A 13,495-nucleotide genomic window follows, 5' to 3' on the forward strand; every position below is an offset into this window, starting at 1 on the left:
TGGAGCCATCTTTGAACTCGACTCAGACTCAACCTTGATGACTCGGACTCGGGTAATAGCGACTCGACTCGGACTCAACTCGACTTTTCTTTGGTGACTCGGACTCGGACTTGGACTCGAACACGGGACTCGAGACTTGACTCGGACTCGAGATTTAGTGACTCGACTACAACACTGGTGCAGACTACCCGGTTAATGTGCAGATAACCCGTTCTGGCAGGTAATGTGCACATTAACCGCCCCGTTGGGTAATCTGCACATTAACCGGGTAGTTTGCACATTAACCGTTTTTTCACATTACCCGTAACATATATATATATATATAATCCAGTGAGTCAAGTAAATTCTTTATGAGACAGTACAAGCCTGTTTTGTGCCATAAGCAATCATCAGCTGTCAATAAAGCTACTCGGGAAAGAACATAACATCTACTGCCTCGTCATGCACATCACGTGCATAACGTCCAATGGGGAAGCGACAGGTGCGACATTCAAAAATTCAAAAACACATGATCGCTGACGGTCCAATGGGGGGGGGGGGTATTTGTCTATTGGCATGATTTATTTGTAATTACAAAATAGGTGCTTGTATCTATGTCTGCAACTGCTGGCCAATTCATTACTGTTATTCAATGTGGACATTTCTGGTTTGCAAATGATGAAATATTTTTCAGTTAGACATAGATTGGATATTTTACTACTGGTTGAATATGCCCTGATCTTGGAGAGGATTTTCCAGGTGGTTGAATAATTAATGTTTCTGTCCGCCAATGACCAAATAGAACAGCTTAAAGATATTACATTCTTTAAACAGTTGTTTCTAAAGCTACATGTGTGCATTAAACCTCTTTTTTAATGTTCTCTCTGTTAGACCGATGTAAATCTCTATTTTACCGTTGTCATTTCTCGTCACCATAGCTTGGTAGATAACTCCTTTCGTCTGGCATTTTCCTTTGAGGGGGCATGAGTTGTTCACACGGCAGCTGCAGCTGAGAGAATCCGATTATGATGAAGGTGTCATTGATTTGTTCATGATTCGCGTGTTGTGGGACGATATTATTTGTTGAATGTTAGGCATGTGGCTGTAACTAATTTTGATGGTGTACCTCTTGAATATCTTGCTCAGTTGATGGTCTCGGGTAAAGCACTTATCCAAAAGTTAAAAAAACTGCTTACCGATGTTTATGGCCATGGTATCACTGTAGGGTGGGTTGTACCAGGTGATGTTTCGTTTTCTGCTACGTCTGTTGATTTGCTGGCAGTCAGTGTGTAATGGTGGGTTGTACTTGAGCTTAAAATTGTAGCAGCTCTTCTGTAATGCATCTTGGTATGGGGATGTAGCTTCAATGAATATAGACTCATAAGAAGATAATTTTGAGAGTCTTCTATTAGTGCTTTTTGGGATGTTCTTCAAGATGGAGGGTGGGTAGTTGCTTTCTCTATGGACATGCTGCAGAATGTTGTTGGGCTTAATGTACAGCTTGTATGTGCCATTCCTAAGGTCCATTGAGATGTCCAGAAAGTCAATTTGTTTGCTTCAATTGTGATTTTTAGCCCAATCTTTGAGAATATTTTTTATATTGTTTACTTAATTTGCTCGACCTCTCTTGGTTTTTTGCTACAAATTGCTAGCCCATCATCCCTATAGAGTCCGACATTGATGTCTAGGTCTATCGTAAATAAATAAACAAACAAACACACACACACCAGATGGCAGGATAACAGACATACAGGACAGTTACAAGTACCTGGGTATTCCATAGGCAAATGGAAACCACGAGGAGGCAGCAAGGAGTTCAGCTACAGCCAAATACCTTCAGAGAGTGAGGCAGGTCCTGAGGAGCCAGCTCAATGGGAAGAATAAGATCCAGTCCATCAACACATATGCCCTATCAGTCATCACATAACCAGCTGGAATAATAAGCTGGCCAAAGGAAGAGGTAAAGGCCACAGATATCAGGCCAGGGAAACTCCTCACAATGCACAGAGGGTTCCACCCAAAGTCCAGCAGCCTGAGACTGTACGATAAGCGAAAAGATGGGGGCCGAGGTTTAATGAGTGTCAGAGCTACTATCCAGGATGAAATAAGGAACATCCATGAGTACATCAGAAAGAGGGTCCCCCAGTATGAACTGCTGAGTGGGTACCTCAGGCAGCAGAGAACAGAGAGTGGGGAGGAAGACGAAGAGGAGGTATCACGAAAGACTAAGCTCCTCCATGGGATGTACCATCGACAGAGAGGAAGACGTTGCTGATATCGAGAAATCCCACCAGTGGCTAGAAAAGGCTGGATTGAAGGACAGCACAGAGGCTCTGATCATAGCAGCACAAGAACAGGCCCTCAGCATCAGATCGGTTGAGGCAGGGGTCTGCCACACCAGACAAGACCAAGATGCAGACTGTGCAAAGATGCCCCTAAGACAGTCCAGCACTACCTCCAGCTTGGTCGGGCGTCTCTACAGACACAATTGGCCGTGTCTGCGGGTGGGAAGCCAGCTGTGAAGAGTAGGGTAATTGACCAAGTAGCATAAAAAAAAAAAAGACAGTCCAGCACTTAGTAGCAGGGTGTAAAATGCTAGCTGGGAAAGTGTACACTCAAAGGTAAAACCAAGTGGCTGGGAAAGTGTACAGGAACATCTGTACTGAACACAGACTGGAAGTCCCCCAAGTCCAAATGGGAGACACCGCCAAAAGTGGTTGAGAATGGCAGAGCTAAGACCCTGTGGGACTTAAGTTCCAGACTGCCAAGCAGGTGCTGGCTAATCGACCAGACATTGTGGTGGTCGACAAGGAACAGAAAACAGCAGTAGTGATCGATGTAGCAATCCCAAGCGACTGCAACATCAGGAAGAAACGAGCATGAGAAGCTAGAGAAATACCAAGGGGTGAATGAAGAACTAGATCAGATGTGGACGGTGAAATCCACAGTAGTCCCAGTGGTAATAGGAGCACTAGGGGCTGTGACCCCCAAACTGGGAGAGTGGCTCCAGCAGATTCCAGGAACAACAACTGAGGTCTCTGTCCAGAAGAGTGCAGTCCTAGGAACGGCTAAGATACTGCACAGAACCCTCAAACTCCCAGGCCTATGGTAGAGGTCCCGAGCTTGAGGAAGACATATCACCCATACATATGTGTGTGTGTGCATTTTTAGTTTTTTCCCCATTACTATTTTATCTTTATTTTATTTTATTCTCGGTACCAGGAACGCCAAGCTAAATTCCTAGTGCATGTAATGCATATGGCAATAACACAACTTCTGATTCCGATTCTGATGAGACCTGGGTTGAATATTTGGAAATAGTTCCCAGCATTTGATTTATCTTGCTTGGGAGTGCCTGGAAGGAATGGATGGTTGCAATAGGACAAGTTGTCAGTTAAGTTCTCCTTCATGGGAAAGTGTCTCAAATTTCTCTTGTGATCAACTAAATTTGGCAGGAGTCACCATTACACTGCACTGTGTAAAGCAAACGCCAAAGTGAGTACCCTAAGTAAGTCAGCAGAAACATTATATGACAGCATTACTATTACAAACCCCAATTCCAATGAAGTTGGGATGTTGTGTAAAACGTAAATAAAAACAGAATAAAATGATTTGCAAATCCTTTTCGACCTATATTCAATTGAATACACTACAAAGACAAGATATTTAATGTTCAAACTGATAAACTTTGTTTTTTTGCAAATATTCACTCATTTTGAATTTGATGCCTGCAACACGTTCCAAAAAAGCTGGGACAGGGGCATGTTTACCACTGTGTTACATCACCTTTCCTTTTAACAACACTCAATAAGCGTTTGGGAACTGAGGAAACTAATTGTTGAAGCTTTGTAGGTGGAATTCTTTCCCATTCTTGCTTGATGTACGACTTCAGTTGCTCAACAGTCCGGGGTCTCCGTTGTTGTATTTTGCACTTCATAATGTGCCACACATTTTCAATGGGAGACAGGTCTGGACTGCAGGCAGGCCAGTCTAGTACCCGCACTCTTTTACTACGAAGCCACGCTGTTGTAACACGTGCAGAATGTGGCTTGGCATTGTCTTGCTGAAATAAGCAGGGATGTCCCTGAAAAAAAAGATGTCGCTTGGATGGCAGCATATGTTGCTCCAAAACCTGTATGTACCTTTCAGCATTAATGGTGCCTCAACAGATGTGCAAGCTACCCATGCCATGGACACTAACACACCCCTATATCATCACAAATGCTGGCTTTTGAACTTTACGCTGATAAAATTCTGGATGGTCCTTTTCCTCTTTAGCCCTTAGGACACGACATCCATGATTTCCAAAAATAATTTGAAATGTGGACTCGTAAGACCACAGCACACTTTTCCACTTTGCGTTAGTCCATCTCAGATGAGCTCGGACCCAGAGAAGCCGGCGGCATTTCTGGATGTTGTTGATATATGGCTTTCACTTTGCATGGTAGAGTTTTAACTTGCAATGTAGATGTAGCGAAGAACTATATTAACTGACAATGGTTTTCCAAAGTGTTCCTGAGCCCACGTGGTAATATCCTTTACAGAATGATGTCGGTTTTTAATAGAGTGCCCCCTGAGGGATCGAAGGTCATGTGCATTCAATGTTGGTTTTCGGCCTTGCCGCTTACGTGCAGAGATTTCTCCAGATTCTCTGACTCTTTTGACGATATTATGGACTGTAGATGACGAAATCCCTAAATTCCTTGCAATTGTATGTTGAGAAATGTTGTTCTTAAACTGTTGAACTATTTGCTCACGCAGTTGTTCACAAAGTGGTGAACATCGCTCCGTCCTTGCTTGTGAACGACTGAGCCTTTCGGGGATGCTCCTTTTATACCCAATCATGACACTCACCTGTTTCCAGTTAACCTGTTCACCTGTGAAATGTTCCAAAGAGGGGTTTTTTGAGCATTCCTCAACTTTCCCAGTCTTTTGTTGCCCCTGTCCCAGCTTTTTTGGAACGTGTTGCAGGCATCAAATTCAAAATGAGTGAATATTTGCAAAAAACAATAAAGTTTATCAGTTTGAACATTAAATATCTTGTCTTCGTAGTGTATTCAATTGAATATAGGTCGAAAAGGATTTGCAAATCATTGCATTCTGTTTTTATTCATGTTTTACACAACGTCCCAACTTCATTGGAATTGGGGTTTGTACTATAAAACAGTCCGCGGTGGACTATACTATATTATACACTCTATTATATACAAGTTGTTTGACCTGAGTCTGCATGAGAATTAAACATCGCCTTGAGGAAAACTAAAGTAATCACTGTGTTCTATACCACATGGTCCATGTCAGTCGGTCGACCTGTCCACTGTTCTACTGTAATTTAACCCTCTACATGGGAAAAAAAATTTTTTTACACACCCTCTCTCATCACTAAGGTCCCCGCAGTCATCGTGTCCGTCACACCGGTGGAGATAGAGAATGCAGTGCCCTCCGGCACACAGGAACTCCCCTTCATCACACACCACGCCACAGTCTGAACAGGCAGAAATATAGTTCAGAAGGGAAAGCATTCATTTATTGGAACTGCATCCTTATCTATGATGAAAACAATGCTGAACTGATTCCTTACACTATAAGTGCTTGATGACAAGAGTAACTTGCTTGACACTCTGTTCATGGGACTATTTTGATGTTTTCTGTTGATGACAGCACTTGGCTGGAAGAAGACTACCTTGCTCGTCTGACCCATCAGCGAAGCCGCAGTCCAGCCGTCCATCACACACACGATTAAAGGGCAAACACTTTCCGCTGGCACACTGAAACTCCCCCAGCGGGCACAAAGGCACTAAGGTAGCCGGCCCGCAGAACTCCTCATCTGAATTGTCAGCACAGTCCTGGTGGCCATCACAGCGCAAGGCCAGGTCCAAACAGAGTCCACTAAAAGGTTTGACGTCACTTTATTTCAATAGACTTGCAAAGTAAATATCAGTTTGTAGCGAGGAACCATTCTTTCGATAGCAAATAAAAAGAAATTGTAACTCACTTTGGCGTGCTGGTACAGTGAAACTGATTGGGAGAACAGGTGAATGGGCAGATCTCATCCGACCCGTCACCACAGTCGTCCTCGTTGTCGCACACCCACTGGGAGGGGATGCATCGGCCCCCTGCACAATGAAACTCTGACTCCTGACATGGAGGTGAGGGAGGAGGGCAGGCCAGACCTTCACAGTGCCACACACCGTCCACACAGGAACTGGACCCACACCCACACACACACACACATTTAAACACATATTGTGAACCTGGTGTATACCTTTTCTACATCACTAAATGTCAAACTGTAACTCACAAAACCCTAATCCTAAACCCAATGCAAAATAGCACATGTAGATGTAACTGAATCCAAAGTACTGCAGGTATTTTCTGTTTACCGAAGATGACTTTTTGGGCCATACAAATAGTACAAATGAAAGGCCATCTGGCATAGGTGTGCCAATGCTTGCCCACATACACATAAAAACACATGCATGCTCATGTTTACAAACAAACACATACATGTTAACTTTATGAACTTTTCTTATCCATATCCTCATTGAAGGCTAGCTATACTTTTGTTGAGGAACACCATAGTTTTATTGTGATGCATATTTCTGAAAAAGGGGTTGAAAAGACTGATATAAAAGATATGATTGACAGACCAGTTCTGGCATAGCTGAGTAACATTGGCACCGGGTGGAAACACGGAGCCCTCCCACTCACATGGACACTGAGACGGCACTACACATCCATCACCTGTGTGTGTGTGTGTGTGTGTGTGTGTGTGTGTGTGTGTGTGTGTGTGTGTGTGTGTGTGTGTGTGTGTGTGTGTGTGTGTGTGTGTGTGTGTGTGTGTGTGTTTTGTCATGGCAGTGGTGGTAAGAAAAACAAGACAAGAGGTCAGGGGGAATGAGAATACTTTCTCTGTATCTTTTTGTCATAGCCAGTGAATTAAATTGGAAAAGAAATTGACTCATTCCACTTTGTGCATTATATATAGCCCAGAATGTAAAGAATAAAAGTTTTTCTTAGCATTAAGTGCTACCTTTCTGGGATGCCAGCTATCAGACATGATATATCTGTATTTTTGATTTTATGTGAGTAACATACGGAGTCAAATTCATTTTGTGTAAACTCAACTTGATTTCTGAGTTCTGAGATATATATGCTGCAATGATACCTATTATAAAATATAATATAGTCAACTTTACCTTCACTGCATTAACCATATGTTTATATGCTAGTTATATACATTTTTCACTTCTATGAAATAATGTATCCTATCACAAATGGAATTTGATTATAGTATATCCGCCAGACTAGACTTTCAAAAGGATATTCACCCAGAAATGCAACAAACCCTCAGCCAAAGTTGAAGATGGTAATAGCACAAACAGATACCCATTTTGTCCCAGTTGTCTTACCATGTTGAACTGTGCCGGCGGGGCAAAAGCAGCCCTCCACACAGGAGAGGGCGCCACACTGGGAGTCAGGTCTTGGCTCTGCACTGGGACAGGAGTGCGAGCAGGCAGGACCGCAGGCCTCATACACCAAACCATTCTCACACTGCAGGGCTGTGGGAGATGAGACAGGGCCAGATTGTAACGGTTTGAGAAAGAAATGGAGAACATCAGAGAGCGCAGAGGTTTGTGAGAACGGCATGGAGGGGGAAACAAACAGTAGGATGTAAAAGTAAAGATGTTCAAAGATAAGGTGAGCTGTGACATCGGTTAACACCTCATTTGTAGTGAATATTTCAAAGTTCGAAGAAGTGTGTGTGTGTGTGTGTGTGTGTTTGTGTGTCTTAGACATACGACAGAGTTCCTGGGACCTCCAGCGGATATAAACCCCACGACGGTTACACTCCTCAGCGTAGGTAGCAATGGCCGTGCACAGACACTCACAGTCCCCACCAGAGTCACATCTGTACCAAAAAACAAAAAAAATCAATTTCAAGACATATGTCATTTCAAATAGATTAAATTAAATTTATACAACAGAAAATTAAACAAAAATAAAAAATAAAAACCAATGCACTATTTAGATACATCTTTAAAAACAAATTTTTGAGCCGCAGACCATGATGGTCATTGTAAGGTATATATCGAGATACCAGAAAGATGCATCACTCACACAGTAACCAGTGACGGACTGGGACAAAAATGAGGCTCTGGCATTTGGTCCCGACCGGCCCATTTTCCAAAGGGGGAGGGGGTTGCGTATTTTGTAACGCAAATATCAAGCACACGTGATCGGCACCACCAGCACGCGGCGCACTTACAGGCTTTCTTAACTAAATAATACACACACTGAAGCAGATCCTAAAACATTCAAATGACCATGTTAGAATGAAATAGAGTGGCAATGACTGGAATACGCGTAAAGAATAGGAGGCTATGCTCGCATATTTTTGTTAATGCAAATTATGCTCAAATTCGGAATACTCCGCAGTCGGCACCAACAGCACCCTCTACAGGCTTCCACAATAATGACATATCCCATAAAGTCCATTCATGTGAGCCACGACCGCTTTGTGCCATGAGTCGTTTGAAACACACTGATGTTGCTGGTCTGATTTGGGTGATACGTGAAAAATAAATCCAACTCGTGTGGTTTCGGCCGTGTGAAAGATCGTTACGTCTCTCTCCCTCCTCGTTGGCGTGCCTCTCTCCCTCGTTAGCGTCACGTCTCTAGTATCTCCTCGTTAGCTTGTCTCTCTGTCTCTCCCTCCTTGTGCTCCTCTTCCTCATTCCTTCCGCTAACGTTAGCTAGCTTAGTAGTTTTGGACATGGCGGGCTGCATAAACATAGTTAACTTGGCACATTTAGCTGCGCCAGCCGCAAGGTTTTTCTTCTCCCTCTGTCTTTCTTTTTCAGCACCTCCTTTCCTTTTTTCTTTTTTTTTACTGTTTTCTTCCATTTTTAACCTTTTATTGTTGAACTCGACCTAAGATGAACTTGACCAACTTGGCCGCACTGTGACTGCGTGTAAGCCTAGACCTGGGCCGATCCATTTGAGGAGGGGGAGGGGCCGCTCCCGCTAGCCACCTTACACCAACACTATTCAACATAGTTTACCAGGGAGCCCCTCCCCCCCACAAAAGTGGGCCCACCCATCCTGTATAGTTGACCGGTGTGATACGCGACTGCAGCCCCCTGCGTTGAATTTATTTAGGTACAAAAAAAACTTTTTTTTCTCTTCTCAGAATATAGTGGCTCAGCAGCCCTTCTAGCATTTGCCAGAACTGCCAGATTACCTGCCCAGGCATGACAGTAACTAGGTGGTTTTTCTTTAAATCACTGAGAAAATATGATCAACAGCCTTGACATTAAAGGAGCTGGGCCTGAGAGTAGGAACGCTGTGTACGCCGGCCTGATCGAGACGGCCTTGGAGTAGAAACACTATGTACACCAACCTCATTAGGACGGCCTTGAAGCAGGAACGCTATGCACATAAATCTGATTAAGACACGCGCTACACATGCAAAACAACACGAGGAAAATGTAATCGACAATGATGAAGAGAAACCAAAAAAGAAGATCACGCCTGTCTCTGAAAAAGAACCGCGCCTTGTTGTTTTAGTATATATCACTATGTGTTTCTGTTGTTTGGCAGACGACTCCCGGTTGCACTGAGGGTACGTCTCCAGTGCCGCAGCATTACCTGTGAATTATTCTGTTGTGTACCAAATAAAACATCACAAACCAGCAAGAAGTCGTCTGACTTCTTATTTGCCTATGTCGACCTGAATCAAAGAACCGGGTGAGCCTTTTGCAAAAGATAAGACTCAACAACATAACTATTGGATGAAGATGTCTAAATGCAGCTTGCAGTGTGAGAGGCCTGTCTGCTCCTTCTTACACACACACACACACACACACACATTTTTTAAACTGCCTCTGGGAGAGTCATTTCTGATCAGGTAGGTCACTTACCCACAGGCATCAAAGACACACCAGTCATAGTACTGCTGGAAGGGCACCTCGGGGTGGCAGAGGGCAAAGAGTTCCTGGGTGAGCACTGTACACCTTTTCCTGGCCCATGTCATCCTGTGGGGGTTCAGCTGGATAAGATAAACAGAGGGGTTGTGAGTGTGCCTGGTGACCTGGAGAGTTGGAGAGTAAGGCAGTAAATGGTTCAGAAAAACAGCCTCCAGACGGACTGAATGTCAGGAAATGAATGGTTCTCAATCTGGTCCTCAGGTACTACCAGTACTGCTGGTTTTCTATTCTGCTGGGTAATTCCTTACATGCACCTCTTTTTCCAGCTCTAAAAATGCTCCAACAAGACAACAGATGAATGTAGTGAACTACCTGGCAGAACAGAAAATCAGCAGTGCTGCTGGGACCCGAGGGCCTGATTGAGAATCACTGCAGTAGTGTAAGTGACTGAGTGGCTGTGTGAGTAGTGTGCACATGCATGTGAGGATGTGCGTTTTTCAAATGTCCAACTCACATTGCAGGGGTCTCGAAGGTCCTGGTCCGTTACATCTGGGCAGGAGGGGCTGACCTTCCAAGAGTTTCCAAAAAGCTCAGCTGTGGACTCCACAATACCCTGCCGAGTGGTGAAGTCATTCTCTGTGTCCCCATCAAAGTTACCGCACAACCCCCCAACTCGCCCCCGCAGATGGGCCGCCAGACGCACATACACACGCATACCTGGTAAGGATGGAATGAAATTAAATGAGAGGACCTAATACAAATACCATTTACTAAAACACAAATTGTGCTGGAAGTATCACTTGTTTACACTTGGGTGCATGCCTGTGGTGCATTAGGAACCCGTGTCAGGATGAAAACTGTACATTTTAATTTTATGTTTGTGTGTGTGGGTGTGTGTGTGTGTGTGGGGGGGGTGCGTGTCTCCTACCCCCATCCCAAAGCAGAGTGACTCCCAACCGGGAGGAGAGGGACACAAAAAGGCCGACCTGTTCCAGAGTCAGTCCACTGCCGCTGTATGACTTGGGCAGAGTCACTGGCATACCATTCACTGTCACAGCTTTACCTAAACAATATGACAATTACAGAGATGGAGAGACACAGACAGACAGACAGACAGACAGACAGACAGACAGATAGACAGGCATACAAACACGCAGACAGAGAGAAAAAAGGAGAGCGACAGAGAGGGAGAGGGAAGAGGAAGCCAGAAGGAGAATAGTAGTAGCAGAGGTTAGTTGCTGTAACAAAACTATTCATGTCATCCTCCTACCCTACTGTTTCTCTCTTTCCTCTCAGTCCTTTCTCTATTTCTTACTTCCCAGACACTGCACCTACATCCTTCCTCCTCTTCTCAGCCCTCAAAGCAGGTTTATGACTAGGGCTGTCAATGAATATTCCAAATTCAAATATATAACTGAATTGTTAAAAAAAAAAAAAAAACATTTGCATGTGAAAATTAAGCGTAAAAATATATTCGAATAGGATCAAGCTTTGGCCAATTTTGAAAGCCCTATTTATGATCATATTCTTTATGTAACTTCCCTCCTTTTAGGTTATCTGAACTTCCTCTTCATGTTCCCTCAGATCCCCTCTTTCTTTTCCAATATGTAAATCTCCTCGCCATCCACCCCCAGAGCCACACCTCTGACCCTCATTAAAAACCCCTCCAGACTCTACCTCTCAGCAGATGTATGGCTGTGTTCCCCAGGTTGAGGGTGACTGACTTGGTGCAGGTGACCCCGGTGCTGCCGCAGGGCACATTTTCCGCCGTAACGCTGAATGAGCCGTCAGCTTCCTGCACCAGCACATACTGGCAGTCGCCCAGGAAGGAGTAGCAGCGGCCGTCGAAGGTCACATAGTGGGGGTCACCTGTGGCCACGCACACACCACCGCATGCAGACTGACCACAGTGCCAACGGCGCTCCTTACACACACTTTAAAGACAGAAAGACATGACGATGTGCACAAAGAGAAGTGGAGACAGAAAAACTGTTCTCAGTAAACCGAAAAGCTAAACTTCTTGATATTTTCAGTTTGACCGAACGCATTATGTCTCCCCCCCCCCTTTTCTCCCCAATTGTATCCAGCCAATCGCCCCACTCTTCCGAGCTGTCCCGGTCACTGCTCCGCCCTCTCTGCCGATCCAGGGAGGGCTGCAGACCACCACATGTCTCCTCCAACACATGGGGAGTCGCCAGCCGCCTCTTTTCACCTGACAGTGAGAAGTTTTACCAGGGGGAAGTAGCGCGTGGGAGGATCACGCTATTCCCCCCAGTTCCCCCTCCCCCCTGAACAGGTGCCCCGGCCAACCAAAGGAGGCACTAGTGTAGCTAGTGTAGGACATATACCCACATTTGGCTTCCCACCCACAGACATGGCCAATTGTGTCTGTAGGGATTCCCGACCAAGCCGGAGGTAACACGGGGATTTGATCCGGCGATCCCCGTGTTGGTAGGTACGGGATAGACTGCTGCGCTATTCCTACTTAGATATAAAATGACAACTGATACTAAGCTATTTATTTAACATAAATAGAAAACAAAACAATAGTGCAGTCACAGAAATAGAAGGAATTGGGCGCAAACTGGCAAATCAATTCTAAATAAATTGGGAAATATTGTACACTGCCATTTCGTGTGATATTCCAAAACAGTTCACTACCATGTGTTGCAGTCTTTGGTGATCGTGTCATTGCTGTTGTAGAGCTGGCCATTATGGTGGCAAGGGCACTCCTCTGGTAAAACACAGCGATCACCCTAAAAGTGTGGCCCATTGGGAATATACAGCATGCAGGGTTGGACAGGGATGGAAAGCACAAGCCCCATTTTAATGATGTTTTGGTAAGGGTAGGAATAGTTAGCTAGTGCTGCTTTAATATTCTTTAAATTCACATTAACTTTCTTTATATACTTTAATGTACGAAATTGAGCTTTCACTCACCAGCAGCACGGTGCCTTGAGGGCAGACACAACCGGAAAGAGGCTCCTGGCAGCCCGACTGGGGGCCTGCAGGCGCCTGCTGTTGTCCAGGAGGATCCAGACTGGAGCAGGTGAGGAGGCAGGAGCGTGGGGAGTAGACCAGGGAGCCAGGGCACCGGTTCACCTCCTCACACCGCCCCTCGGTACAGTTGAACACCCCACGCTCACACACACTATGGACAGAAGAGAAGGAACATCTTTATTAGAGACTTTGGTTAATTTCAGGGTTGTTTATGTTTGTTTGTTAATTTACAATGTTATTTGTAGTCTAAATACAGGAGTTGGCATGAGGGATGGGATGGTAGAGAGCAGTAGGTTAGGGCATGGAAGGAGCGACCGAAGACACTTTCAAGATTTAAGAATATGAGTCAATCTACGAAGCAGGATGGTCTTGTTGTCATAAAATCAAATGGACTGAAAATGCACATGGAATACAGTGTAAGGTGAAGGGACAGAGAGTGCGCAGAGAAAAAAGGGGGACAAATGAGACAAAGATAATCAAGCAGAGATAAATGTGAAAGATAAGCATCAAGGCCGAAACCAGGGATGAGGAGAACTGATAGTGAGGAATGTTTTTGCGCTAAAGTGCATGAGTGTAAGGTTGGCTGA

The 13,495-nt window shown here is 44.6% G+C and overlaps 1 protein-coding gene across 1 annotated transcript in view; it reads right to left on the minus strand.

The window, feature by feature from the left end:
* Positions 1-13,495, minus strand: part of sspo (SCO-spondin) — a 172,151-nt gene that overhangs the window by 120,691 nt on the left and 37,965 nt on the right. Inside the window, exons 18-29 of the mRNA XM_056299211.1 lie at positions 12,849-13,059; positions 12,570-12,664; positions 11,586-11,842; positions 10,837-10,971; positions 10,423-10,625; positions 9,903-10,030; positions 7,782-7,891; positions 7,392-7,541; positions 6,630-6,723; positions 5,975-6,184; positions 5,663-5,868; positions 5,350-5,464 (exon numbers count right to left, since the gene is read on the minus strand). Coding sequence (XP_056155186.1) covers positions 5,350-5,464; positions 5,663-5,868; positions 5,975-6,184; positions 6,630-6,723; positions 7,392-7,541; positions 7,782-7,891; positions 9,903-10,030; positions 10,423-10,625; positions 10,837-10,971; positions 11,586-11,842; positions 12,570-12,664; positions 12,849-13,059 — 1,914 coding nt within the window. The remainder of the gene's footprint in view (positions 1-5,349; positions 5,465-5,662; positions 5,869-5,974; positions 6,185-6,629; positions 6,724-7,391; positions 7,542-7,781; positions 7,892-9,902; positions 10,031-10,422; positions 10,626-10,836; positions 10,972-11,585; positions 11,843-12,569; positions 12,665-12,848; positions 13,060-13,495) is intronic.

The sequence above is a fragment of the Lampris incognitus genome, chromosome 19 (assembly GCF_029633865.1).
Source record: "Lampris incognitus isolate fLamInc1 chromosome 19, fLamInc1.hap2, whole genome shotgun sequence".
Lineage (NCBI taxonomy): Eukaryota > Metazoa > Chordata > Actinopteri > Lampriformes > Lampridae > Lampris > Lampris incognitus.